This window comes from Bos mutus, chromosome 12 (assembly GCF_027580195.1).
Source record: "Bos mutus isolate GX-2022 chromosome 12, NWIPB_WYAK_1.1, whole genome shotgun sequence".
In the NCBI taxonomy this organism is placed as follows: domain Eukaryota; kingdom Metazoa; phylum Chordata; class Mammalia; order Artiodactyla; family Bovidae; genus Bos; species Bos mutus.
The window spans coordinates 33,831,418-33,844,956 of record NC_091628.1 but is presented as its reverse complement, the minus strand read 5'-3'; the positions used below and the strand labels follow the sequence as shown (position 1 = coordinate 33,844,956).

General features: G+C 46.7%; 1 protein-coding gene across 2 annotated transcripts; it reads right to left on the bottom strand.

Annotated features, from left to right (window-relative positions):
- Positions 1-2,692: 2,692 nt before the first annotated feature.
- AMER2 (APC membrane recruitment protein 2) lies at positions 2,693-12,696 on the bottom strand. 2 transcript variants are annotated; one of them, XM_070380508.1, is made up of 2 exons: positions 11,924-12,696; positions 2,693-11,608 (listed from the first exon to the last, which is right to left on the bottom strand). In XM_070380508.1, exons 1-2 carry the CDS (start codon positions 12,642-12,644, stop codon positions 10,731-10,733), a joined length of 1,599 nt encoding a protein of 532 aa, XP_070236609.1. In that variant the 5' UTR covers positions 12,645-12,696; the 3' UTR covers positions 2,693-10,730. The 2 variants fall into 2 exon arrangements, with proteins under 2 accessions (XP_070236609.1, XP_005888807.2); XM_005888745.3 differs by having other exon boundaries at positions 2,693-12,696.
- Between the last annotated feature and the right edge of the window lie 843 nt (positions 12,697-13,539).

Here is a 13,539-nt window from a genome sequence, read left to right as displayed (position 1 = left end):
TTCAGGGTCTGGGCCCTGGTCAGAGGGCGGCCCTGGTGAGGGCTCTGGAGCCCCGCAGAACACAGCCCCCAACCTGTTTCCTGGGCTGCCCCAGCTCACCTGCTGGCCCTAGGCCAGGTGAACCAGAAGGACCCCAGGAAGAACGCTGGGGTCCGCCTCTTACCTCACTCTCCTCTTGAGGACCACTGTTCCACTGACGGTTGACAGAATGGGCTGCTAACAGTCGCTCCTAGACAGGTGGTTGCCCGTGGGAGGGGCTACTGCAGCTGCAACCAATGGCTGAGCAGGACCACTAACGGTTGCTTCTTGACAGTTGGTTGCCCGTGGGAGGGGCCCTGAAGCTCCAACCAATGGTTGAGCAGGACCACTAAGAGTCCTTAGGTAACCATTGTCTGGTAATGGGGAGGGGGTTTGTAAAGTCAAGCACCAAAATCCACAGTGCTAAGTAAGGTCTGGGCACCACCGCCCTCTATGCCAGCTGGAGACTCAACATTTGTGTATGGGTACTCAGTCAGTCAGTCAGTCATGTCCGACTGTTTGTGACCCAACATTTAGATAACTGTCTTGACCACCATGGGTCTGGTCACGGCTCTTGAGGCTGCCAACTCAGCAACCATCCTTGATGTCCTCCACAAAGACAAGGTGTCGTCCCTGAATCTCTCCTAAACACACGTAGGCTTTTCATTTCAGAGCGATGTGTCTCAGAATAACACACTCAGACCTCTCTCCTTCTCGGCAGGCTTCACTCTCTTCATCAATTAAAGCAAGTTCTCTGTTCAAGAAAAGTTCAACTCCAACCCATCAAGTTTTAATTTTTATAAATGTCCCTTTTAGAAAAACAGAACGAGCTAAATTAACATATACAAAAATATGTATTATGTCTTTGACACGTGCCTTTCTGAAAGTTAATCATGGTACAACTACAGTGTAGATTAAATCTCATTACCCTCCTTTTATAGAGCAGGAAACTGTGGCTCAGAGAAGTTCAGCAAACTGCCTGAATTCACACAGCTGGTAACTGTCCAAAGTGAAAGTGAAAGTTTCTCAGTCATGTCCGACTCTTTCCACCCCATGGAGGTAGCCCACCGGGCTCCTCTGTCCATGGGGACTCTCCACACCAGAATACTGGATCGGGTAGCTGGTCCCTCCTCCAGGGGATCTTCCCAACCCAAGGATCAAACCCAGGTTTCCAGCATTGCAGGCGGATTCTTTACTGTCTGAGTCACCAGGGAAGCCTGGAATTCAAATTGGATTCTGTTTCCCAAACTCTGTCTCTTTTTACCAACCTCACCACCTCAGAGACTTCAGGAAAGGCACAGCATCCCTGGGCTTTAGTTTACTTATTTCCTCACGAAAGAGGAATTTGGTTTGTTCTTGCGAGGTGCCTTCTGTTTGAATTCTGGGAAAAGCAGAAAGAGGAGGGTCGAGGACAGCTGGGAGAAGGGGGAGCAGACAGGGCGGCGAGATTTAGTGAGTCTCAGGTCTCACTGTTTATGGCCTTGTGTCCACTTACTGTGACTCTTCTTTGTGACGAATCACAGCTCCCTTTGGAAGTGTATGCTCATTGTGTTCTATAGATAAATTTGAGTTTTTCTTCTTATTTAAGAGAAATGTAAGCAACTGCAGTATGGACAAGCCCATTCTAAGAGAAGTAGACTTTCAGACAATCTAGGCAGACTTGAATTCTTATTTTTCAAACAAAGTGGTGCAACCTCATTATTCATCACATTAAGTTTCAGAAGTCCTTGGATTTGAATTACTAGTCAGATTCTGTGAAAACATACCCCTCAAACAAAACTGAAAACAGCTCTTCAGAAAGATTCTAATTCGCTATTGCCTACAGTCACACGCAGCAGGTGAGCCCAGCTCACAGGGGATTATAAGGAACAGAGATTTTCCTAGTAAAGGCTCAGAAATCAGACCACAGTTAGAATAACAAACAAGCTTTCCAAAGGCATTTGCTCAAGCCAAACAGTAACTTTTCACCTGTTCACAAAGTGTAGAAAGAAATATGGGCCTCCTGTTGGTCAAACGTACACACTACACTTAGCACACATGCACCACACACCCCACACATATACACCACACACACAAACTGCACCCACACCACACACACATCACACACCACACACACACCACACACATTCACTACATACACACACCATACACACCTCACACACTTCACTCATATCACACACACTACACACACACCTCACATACACCTCACACATATACACTACATACACACACCTCACACATACTATACACACCACACACACACCACACACATTCACTACATACACACACCATACACACCTCACACACTTCACTCATATCACACACACTACACACTACACACACACCTCACATACACCTCACACATATACACTACATACACACACCTCACACATACTATACACACCACACACACACTTCACACACTGCACACACAACACACACACACTACACACACTACATACACACCCATCGTACACATACCACACATACCATACACACTTCACACACACCACACACACACCACCACACATACTCCCATCACATGGTCATTATTGTCATCACTAGTATAAACTCTAAAAATTAAAAGAGAGTGGAAATAAAATTTATCCCGGAAAAATAACCACCAAAGAATTCATGTTTAATGTAAAGAAGCAACAAAATTTATTGACCGAATTAAACACATTTAAAATGGCAGTGCTGTACTTTCATTTTAAGATGTTTGAATGAAGAAAAGTGCTATTAGTCCAAGCTTCCTACGTTCATTAAGAGTGACTATCAAAACCAGCAACATGCACAGTGGTACATTTGCACGAAATGGAATTATATCAACAAATATACAAAATACCCAAAATAAAATATTTACAGGTTTAAAAATATAAACATTGGTTCATCTATCCCATTAAACCATTGGAGAGGAGAAAAAGAAAAGACCCTATTGTTATTTAGAATCCTTTTTAAAAACAAGTCTTAAAAACATAGAGTAATTTTAGGAGACAATTTCTGATGTTGGGAGAGTTTAACATTCTATTATAAAAATAATATCTATAAACCTACTAACAACTTTCCTCCTGTGCACAAAAATAATACAGCCAAAAGCTTGTCCTCAGAGATATGTTTGACTTTCAGGAAAACTAATTTTAGAAATATGGAGTTTCTTATTTGGATTTTCTTTGTCTTTATTTTCAACAACCTGCAATTCCCTATATTACACCGAGATATTTTCTATAAATAACTTGGGCAAAACTGAAGTTAGCAATGAGCATGGTATGTAGCTGGAGTCCATTAAAAGATGACAGGAATTTATTTTGTCTATAACATCTAAACCATTTCCCCTGATATTCTTGGAAAAAAATACCACCATCTGATCCTTCATGTTCATCTAAATGTATACAATGTTAGACATTATTTTGTTAGAGTTTTTCCTCTTCTATTTAGAAATAACTCTATAGTGGGGCATATTTGAGAAGGTTTACTAATTCCTCCAGGCATCCTGGGTCCATTTCATTTTATGACATGATAACGAGTCTTTCCTGTGTGTCAATTTAATGCCCCTGTGTCATTTGATCAGTTATTTTTAGTATTTTCTTTTTTAGTGTATTAGGTAGGGATCTGAGAAAATTTATTATGCCTCTAACAACCAGTGACCTAGGTTATGTTTTATTAAAAATGATCTCACATAGAGCAGAAAGTTACTCTACCTAATTATTGAATAACTTCCAAAAATTACCCCAGTTTACTATTCAACACAATGATCACCTGTGATTAAATTCTTTCACTGCTTCTCATTAAAAAAGCATTTCATCAAGCGTGGGCAGCCCATATATGAATAAAATAATCTCTTTAATTGTGACAGTGATGCATTTCAAAATGATTTTCCCTAAACATTGACACTTGCAACTTCACAGAATCAGAGTGAAAGAAAACAGGTTGTAACCTGCCAAATTCACTATTGAAATTGCTTTTCTTGGTTTTCATTATTGACAAAGCAGTCATCAGATTAATGCAGACCTGCTAGCATGCAGTAATTGGTGGATATGGCCTAAATTTTTGACTGGCCAAGTGAGGAAAAAAAAAAAACAACCCTGCTAGCTCCAAGATCTTCCTTTCAGACATGTGTGTACAAAGGCCATCAAATAATTAAAAAAAAAAAATCAAGTCCACTTTTAACTGAAACAGTCATCCTTTTAATGATATCCACCATCATAAAAATCTGGTTTGACTCTTGCAGTTCAGAATTTTGATCAGTTTCTTAACTAAATCATACATAAATTTAATCAGATGTCTAAAAGAGACTTATAATTAAAGCACAAGCAATAGAGTTAGATTTCTGGTCCAGAGTCTGTCAGTGGCTCCTAAATTGCTGCCATTTTCCAAAAGGAAAAGGTATTTTACCTTTTCCTCCTCCATAGAACAGAACCAAGCCCCACCTTGCCTGATTCTTGTGGACAGAATGTCAATGAAAACAGAGCACCATCTCAGCTCACAATAAATGCACAGCATAGGTTTAGACTTAGAGGTGTGCATGAAATATTAGTTGAATGAAAGAACAAATTAGAAAATCCAGGCCAGCGTTCAATGACCAGAGACAGAACGTGGGATGTACTACTTTCGAAAGAGCCAGGAGTTTGTCTCTGCAATTCAGAATCATGTTGAGGTGGGCGTCACTCCACCAGCTACTAGTTCAACAAACAACACAGGATACCCAGAACCAGCCTAGACTGGGCTTAAGGTAGAAAAACAAGTGAAACGTGCTCAGCATGACTGAAATCCTATCAGAGCAGAAGTATCACCATGACAACAGAAGAGAGGTCTGTCTACACTTTTGAAGTTAATCCCAAGAAGGTGCGGATCCCTCCCAAGCAAGGAGGATTGTCTGACTCTAAATGGTACCCAGCAGCAGCCTTCCCCCAGAATGATGCTGAATACCACCATTTTGGACACAAAACCCATTCTCAACTGCATGACATGCATGAGCTCTTTCTCTGTTGAAAGTGAGCTGTTGACGAGATTTAGCAGCTCTTAGCGCTTGTATTACTGTAAACCATTAAAGAGTGTCTATCCTTGTCCTGGGTGAAGAGAGAAAAAGAGAGGTGTGGATGGAATGAATGGGATAGAAGTAAACCAAAAGGATGAATTAGATATGCTCTGTGAGGGAGGTAATATCTCTTAACCCACATGGCTGTGAGAGGACTGAGTAAATATTTATAAAGCTCCTGGAAGGAGTTGGCATGAAGTAAGTACTTGACAAATGTTAATTGTTTGTATAATTACTATTTTTATTTTTAGAGGAATACGTGTGTGCGTGCTAAGTTGCTTCATTCGTGTCTGACTCTTTAAGACCCTCTGGACTGTAGCCCGCCAGGCTCCTCTGTCCATGGGATTCTCCAGGCAATAACACCAGAGTGGGTTGCCAGGCCCTCTTCCAGGAAATCTTCCCAACCCAGGGATTAAACCTGCGTCTCTTATGTCTCCTGCACTGGCAGGTGGGTTCTTTACCACTAGTGCCACCTGGAAAGCCCTTTTAGAAGAATATGTTTGACTTAATCCATACTGCCCTTGTTCAGTCTCACTGCATTCTGCTCCAACCCACAGACTATCAGCAAAATAAATAAATAAAAGTATAAATGAAATAAAGGTGTTTCTAATGAATATTAAGAATGTCTGATTCCAGTACAGCTATGTGTGAACTCCGAACTGAATGGGTTTTTATTAAGCACGAGATCCAGTATAAGCCCCTTGAATATGTGTTGCATTGAGTTAAAGTAAATATAAAAATCAGATGTGCCCACTTTAAATTCTGGAGGCTTATTGGCTATTTTAACCTTTTGTTTTTCAGTTTGAGAAAGAATTGCTTTCCATAATCATGAAATGATCATTCTGAATCAGTCCTTAGAAACACTGTCTGGGGAGATAACTTTCCTCAGAAGTGGCTAGTGTTGCAACAAATTGCCTCCTCTCCATGGTCCTCACAGTGAAAAGGCTGTGAGAGGCAATGCACGGAGGCCTTCAGACAACCTTCAGAGCAGGACAGGGTCTGCCTTGAGGAGGGACCACATGCCCAAATCACCTTCAACAAGTATTAATAAATGCTGGCCTCTGGTTTTCCCACCTGAGAAACCAGGCTGCCCTGTTAGTCTCTGGCTCCTAAACTCCTTTTAAATATTTGTGCATACAAAATTGAAGACTCCTAAATAAGAACTGTGCTGTTCATCCCTCAGTCTGCCTGGCTAGTGGAAGGGAAGCAAGAATTGGGCAGGGGTATTTCAGTTTCTCCTCTTATTTCACCCAGGTACTTCTAATGGGCCATCCTCAATCACATATGAATGTGAGAGCTGAACCATAAAGAAGGCTGAGCACCAAAGAATTGATGCTTTCCAACTGTGGTGATGGAGAAGACTCTTGAGAGTCCCTTGGGCAGCAAGGAGATCAAACCAGTCAATTCTAAAGGAAATCAACCTTGAATATTCATTGGAAGGACTGATGCTGAAGCTGAAGCTCCAATACTTTGGCCACCTGATGTGAAGAGCTGACTCACTGGAAATGTGTCTGGTGCTGGGAAAGACTGAGGGTGGGAGGAGAAGGGGGTGACAGAGGATGAGATGGTTGGATGGCATCACTGACTCAGTCAACATGAGTTTGAGCAAGCTCTGGGAGGTAATGACGGATAGGGAAGCCTGGTGTCCTGCAGTCCATGGGGTCGCAAAGAGTCATACATGACTGAGTGACTGAACAACAACAGCAGTGGTAGGAAAAAACAGGTAACTGTGATGCTTTTTCCTTATGCTTAATGGTGTAAGATTCTTGGATTAATTTTTTATCAGTGATAAGGGGAGCTGAGTATACATGTGAATGTAGAAGGCAAGCACAGGGGGCCACATCCACATAGTCTTAATGTAAGAGAGAAATCTAGAATGTGAGGGAGGACCAAGCTCCACTGTGCAAGTGTCAAAACAGGCGAACACGGTGAACAGCATCCCAGTACTGCTCCCTGAGGTCACCACGGAAACAGGATGGAAACCAAAGGAGAGATCAGAAAGCTCGCAAAGCAGTCTCTTCAGCCAAAATTAACTGTAAAAGGTTGCTGAAAATTAATCTGACAAAGAAAGTAAATAACAGAAACTCAAAGTTCAGCCAAAGACACCGCCAACCCTAATACCATCTTTCTACTCTGACAACTGTGAAGGTAAAGGGTTATGTGAATATTCATGCAAGTGCCAATACCTGAAAACTATTTCTGAGATTAATGAATAAACCCTTAAACTCCTGAGTTATCACTTTCATAGACATCACACAATTTGTATTTAAATAGGCAGATAATTTGTGGGAAATGGAGCTAAAGGAAGTCTTTAATGTTCTACATTCCATTGTTGTTATTAGATGACATAATGCAAATCTATTTCCTCTAGCGATGATTCAAAATGCTCTAGGGCTAATGGAAGCAAGAAAACCTTAGTAAGAAGCACAGGGGTTCGAACCACACTGCCTAGGTAACAGATGCTGAAGTCAGGCTGTCTTTGTGCCAAGTTGTTAAAATGACTGATAAATGGAGGGGCAACAATTGATTTGGACCTAGAGGATGAGACGGTTGGATGACATCACCAACTCAGTGGACATGAGTTTGAGCAAACTCCAGGAGACAGTGAAGGACAGGGGAGCCTGGCACGATGCAATCCATGCGGTGGCAGAAAGTCAGACATGATTTAGCAAATGAACAACAAAACAATTGATTTGACTTTTTCCTACAGAATTTGGCCAACTCTTTGACTAAAGGGTCTCAACCAACTATCTTAGCATCATAGATTCACAGGAAAGGTGTCAGCAGCCCATATCCAATCCTTTCCTTTAAAAAACAGCAACTATGGCCAAATTAGGTAAGAGCATTAATAATTACTGGAATGTAAATCTACTAAAATTCTAGAATACAATCTCTATGAACATGACTAAGAGAAAGTAGCCCTTGGCACAAAAAGGCATGACAATCCCTTGTCTGTGGTTGGAAAAGGTTAAGACATAGCTCCCTACATTGGTCTTGATTTCCCATCAGTGACTGAGGCCATTTTATTCATTGCCTGAATCTTTCATTTGACTAGTGTGGATGGAATTCTTAAAGATAGTTTTAAAAAAAGGAAAATATATGGGAAAATAACGGAAAAAAATAGTTTAAATCCTGTATAAATGTTTCACTGACAGGCAAGGGGAAATTAAGGTAAACTTTACTGACATTTTTCTTTGCTAATAAAAGAAGACACAACACAGAGGTACAAATGTAGAAACAAGTCCCAAAACTGTGAAAGCAAAACTAGTTTGTTCCAGTACTTACAAAATAGATAAATAGGTTGTCCTCCTATTACAATATTCTCATCAGTCCTTCAGGGCTTTCTACCTTCCCTGTGCTACTGAACAAACAGAACTCTGTCAGGGATTCAGGCTGGGGAGACTATAACCCCTGCAAGAAGATGCACAGGAAGAAAATAAAGATCCTTTGTTTTACAGCTAGAAATAAAATTTATGTTCCCTCCCCTTCACTAGGGGGAAATGGACATATTTTGAGTCTAAGTAGTATGATCAGTGTTGAATCTAATTCAAATCCCTTTCTCAAGACAAAACTAATCTCTAAGACATCTCCAAGTTCATGGTGAACGCCTTTGTCTGTTGGTTGTGCACAGCTGAGTGCGTGAGCACGTGTGAGCTGCTTTATGAATTCCTGGTGGTGTATTCAGAGTGCTTAAGGCTATGTCAGCCTACGAGATCTCATCGACAGACATAGGAAATTAAATATTAAAACACTACTTTGAAATAACATTAAGGATCTGACACGACGCAAGAAAAGCCAGTAATCTGAATAATAAGTAAATTCAGTCAATCTCTACCACCTCTTCTAATGGAGTCATTGCAGGTTTAAAATGAGGAACAACCTGCTTTGTGCTATTGGCTAGGATTTTTATCCCTTTGATGTCTGTTTATTTTGTGACTTCTTTCATATTATTAAAATAGATCTTCATATACTTGCCTTATTCTTTCTTTTATAAAACAGAAAACAAACTTAACAAGCATGTACTATCAGTTCATTACTTAGGGAACCTCCCTGGAAAATGAGAGTTGGAGAGAATCGTGCATGTCTTTTATGTGTGTGTGGTTTCACTTGAATACGAATCTCCCCGATACCATGAACCATCTCCTAGTAGAAGCTCTGATCTTTTGATTAAATACACTGAAATGTTTCAAAGAAGATATTTTATAACCATTAGACCCTAATAGCATTCTAGGAAAGACTTCAGTTTATCATTCAAACTATCGAGGCATATGGTAACCCTTTCTGAAATAAATGCTTCATCTAAAATAACAGAAAACACACATATAAGTAAACCACTTTTCAAAAATAATCTTGGCACACAATGTTAACGATACGTAAGTTTCCCAGTGTCATATTCTTAACATATGTGGCTCAGTCCTAAGACATAAAGAAGAAGTCAATGAAAAAACTACATTTTCTATTGTTTTTCTTTACGTATTCCTCGTTTTGGACTCCTCATACTGAGACACGGTTGAATCTGAAATTTTTATAACCAAGGTAAAAATCTCTGAAAACCAGGGTCCAGGGTGAGAAACAGACTTTTACCCAAGACAAGGCATTCCTTTGGGACATCAACACAATAGATTTTTTTTTTCCCCTACACTGAAAGGCAGAGAACCCTTATAAAACAAAAAGAGAACTGCTTCTGTTTACAGTACATAAAAGAACATCCATGGTTTGGGAGCGGTTACGGTGTCTAGCTATAAAACCAGATTTTAAACTGGAGGTTACTGACAGATTATAAAAGGTTAACAGCTGGATAATCTGTAAAAGATGCGTTATCTACACATGAAAAGGTTACAGTTCATAAATGCTAAAACACTGTGTCTGTTGGCATTTAGTGAAATCTTGCCCTGGTCCTCATCTCTGCACTGGGTGGGGAAATAAAAAAAGAGAGAGAGAGGGAAAAAAAAAAAAAACCCTGCTCTGCTGAGGTTTTTATTTCTCCCCAAACAAATGATCTAAATAAACCCACCAAACCCAAACTCTGTGATCATTTAGTGGTAGATATATATCTATTTGCGTACCTAGCAACTGAAAGTACAGCAGGTTTTCTGCCCATCAGTCCTGCCTCTGCTCATCGGGTAAGTACCTGGCTCTTTCAGCTTTGTAGGTGTTTCCCACACAGTGATACAGCAAAGGGTGTTTTTTTGTTTTTGTTTTTTTCTTTTTTCCCCTGGAAAGGAAAAGGAAAATAAGGAAGTAAAGTGTCAGGAAGAGGAGGGCTCCTCTCTGGTTCTTCAGATGGTTCCTGGAGGCCCGCTGGGTGGTGACACAGCCAAATATCATGGCATGATGCTTCCTTAGGTTGGGTTGTCTTATTTTCTGCAAAGGCAAGTAAAGGTGACTTCCGAACGTTCGGTGCAATAAAGAAAAAAAAGAAAGTGGGGGGGGGCGGATTTTTAAAAAGGTTAAAAAAAGGGGAAAAAAGTGCTTGAAAAGAATCCTCAGGGAATTATCTGGAGGGGGAATCCCGTTGTGCAGCATTCCCCTGCCTGGGGGCAGAGCTCCTGGGTCCAGGCTCTGAGTGGAGACTGTCAGCAAGGCCTTTCTCTGGGGATGCAACATTTGTCCTAGCAGTTTCCAGACAAAGTTGTATTCCTCGACATGCGGCCCCTCCACCTCGGCCTCGGAGACCTCACAACTTTTTGGCACTATCGTGGCACGCCGCGGCCCGGAGGGTGGTCCCAGCCAAGCCCCGGCTGCTGACCCGGCGGACCAGCACCTTGGACACCGGGATTTTGGTTCTGGGCAGCTCGCTCCTGGCTGGTGGCTGGTGCACCACCGGGTGGCTGGATGGCAGGTTCGCCAGATGCTTGATGCTGACCGGGATCTTGGAGTCCTTCAGCAGGCTCCCCGGCGTTCGCAGGGGGCAGGTGATGGTGACCGGAGACACGGGCTTTAACCGGGACGAGCAGGATGTCTCCTCGCTGGCAGTGGGGGCGGCGGGCAGGGCCGCGGGGCTTCGATCCGGCTCGGCGGCGCAGGGCTCGTGGAGCGCGTCGCCGCTGTCGCTGTCCCTGGGGATGCCCGTCTTCCTCGCGCCGCCGTCCTCCTCCGGCCTGGGGGTGGCGGAATCCCAGTAGCCCTCGTCGCTGTTGGGGACGCCTTCCTGCGGCTCCTTGTCCGGGTGCTTGGGCTCTTCCTTCGGGGGGAGCTCCGTGGGGACCCGGTGAAGCCTCCGGCGCTTGACCGAGGACGCGTCCTTGGTCACCTCCGCACACCTGGCTTCTTTGGGGGTCTCTGGAGCCACCTGCGCGTCGGAAGCCGCCGCCGCCGGGGCCGCTCCTCCCTGGGGCCCCTCTCCCTGGTCCTCGGTCTGGGACAGCATGTCCCAGAACTCCTGCAGGTACGAGTCGTCCGCCTCGGCCGGGCTCGCCATCTCCTCCCCGCCTCCCTGGTAGGCCACCACGCCCGGCGGCTTTGTGGCGGGGCCCGGCTGGCCCGGCCCGGGGGCGTGCTTGGCACAGCCGGGCCCGGCCTCGTCCTCGGGGTCTGCGATAATATCTCCGCAGCCTGTAAGAGAGTCAAAGCTTTTCAGTGAAGTCACGTCAGAAAACATCAGACAAATACGATCGGCCGATGGGTCGGAGGGCGGATCGACCGAGGAAGGGTCGGGGGCGGCGGGCGCGCGGCCGCCTTTGGAATCTGCCCGGGGCACCGTCTCTGCCGGCGCAGCCCCGGGCCCCGCGGCGTCCTCGGCCGGCCGGCCCTCCCCGGCGCGCGGCTCGGGCTCGGGGGGCGCGCGGGGCCGCTCGGCGCGCCGCCCGGGCCCCGAGGCGCCCTCTCCCGGGGCGCAGGCCGGCTCGGGCTCCCCCGCCGCGGGCTCACCTGCTGGCTCTGGCTGGCGCGCGGCCGCGGGCGCCTCCTCCTTGACGCACTCCAGGCTGGCGGTGAGCGAGCCCGGCCGCGCCAGGCCGCCCGGAGCCCCCGCGCGCCCCGCCGGCGCCGAGTCCTGGGGCCGCCGGTCCTTCCTGCGCCAGCGCACGCCGCCCAGGAGCCCCCGCAGCCCCCGCTTTTGTCTGCCACCGGCCTTGCCCGCATCGGCCTGCTCCGCCCCGCCGCTCTCGGGCCGCCCGTTCTTCCGCAGGAGCGAGAAGAAGCTGTGAGACTTGGCCACCGAGCCGCCGGCCGCCGGGCCCGCGCCTCCCGGGGCCGCCCGGGGGGCCGCGGGGCCCGGCCGCGCCCCGTCCCCGCCGCCCGCGCGCGGCTCCTCGCGGCGGCCGCCCTCCAGCGCCAGAGCCTCGGCCAGCCCGTCGTGCGTCCGGCTGCGCACCAGCCCCGCCGGCCCCGCGCCCTTGCCGTCCCCTTTGTGTTTGACCCCGAAGATGCTGGGCATCGCGCCGCCCGGCTTCCTCTTCTTGAACAGTTTGAAGGCGGCCTTGTTGATCTTCCCCGACGGCGGCTCGGCGGCCGGCGGCTCGGCGGCGCGATCACAATGCAAGTCCATCTCTACCGCGAGGGTCCCGGCCGCGGCCCGCGCCTTCCTCCCGCAGCCCCCCGCGGCCGCGCGCCCGCCGCTGACAGCCGCGCCGCGCCCGCCCGTCTCCATGGCGACGCGAGCAGCCCAGCGTCAGCGCGGCCCCCGCCCGCCCGCGGTCACCCGCGCTCTGCATCCGCCTGCGGAGCGCGGAGAGGGCCGTCTCCCCTCCCGCCGGGGCTTATATAACGCCCTAACCCACTTCGCGGCCGGCTCGGCTTTGTGCTGCGGCTTTTTTGCGGCAGAGCCGCGAGCTGATTGCAGAAATTAAAGGCCAGTAATCTCGGAATGCAAATTCCATCCAGTCTCACCCACCTTCAGAATCCTCCTCCCGGCTCGCTCTTTCCAGGAGCCCAGTCCGAGGATCGAAACCCCCACATGGACAAAGAAAGCCACGCCAGCACAAAACGCGGATCTCTCCCATCAGCCATACTGGACTTCATGACTCTTCATGCCTTTCCCACACTCTTCATGTCCCTCTTTATCACGGAGGTACCAAGTCTGGCTGCCCAGGTGGCTCAGTGGTAAAGAATCTGCCTGCTAATGCAGGGCATACAGGTTCGATCCCTGGGTGGGGAAGATCCCCTGGAGGAGGAAATGGCAACCCACTCCAGTATTCTTGCCTGGAGAATCCCATGGACAGAGGAGCAGTCCATGGGGTCACAAAGAGTCAGACATGACTGAGCAACTGAACAACAAACCACTACCAAGCCCTCCAGGCACAGAGGGTATCTGTTTACATCCGTCTTGTCCAGTGTGGAGCACAGTCTCCCAGGGGATATGGAGTCTATGTTACTGCAGTTCTGATTCTTGCCCCAAAGGCATGGGCCATCAGTCAGATACCAAAAAGCAACTCTCTGCCATGCAAGTGCAAGTTCTGCGAGGTGGAAGTTGACTGGTCCGGTGGTACAACCTTGTCTTTTATCCTAGACTCCAGATACTGGGGCTGAAGTCACAGAAGCCATTA

Coding starts and splice junctions, on each gene's coding strand:
- AMER2 (XM_005888745.3), bottom strand. CDS start 12,644: ATGGAGACGGGCGGGCGCGGCGCGGCTGTCAGCGGCGGGCGCGCGGCC.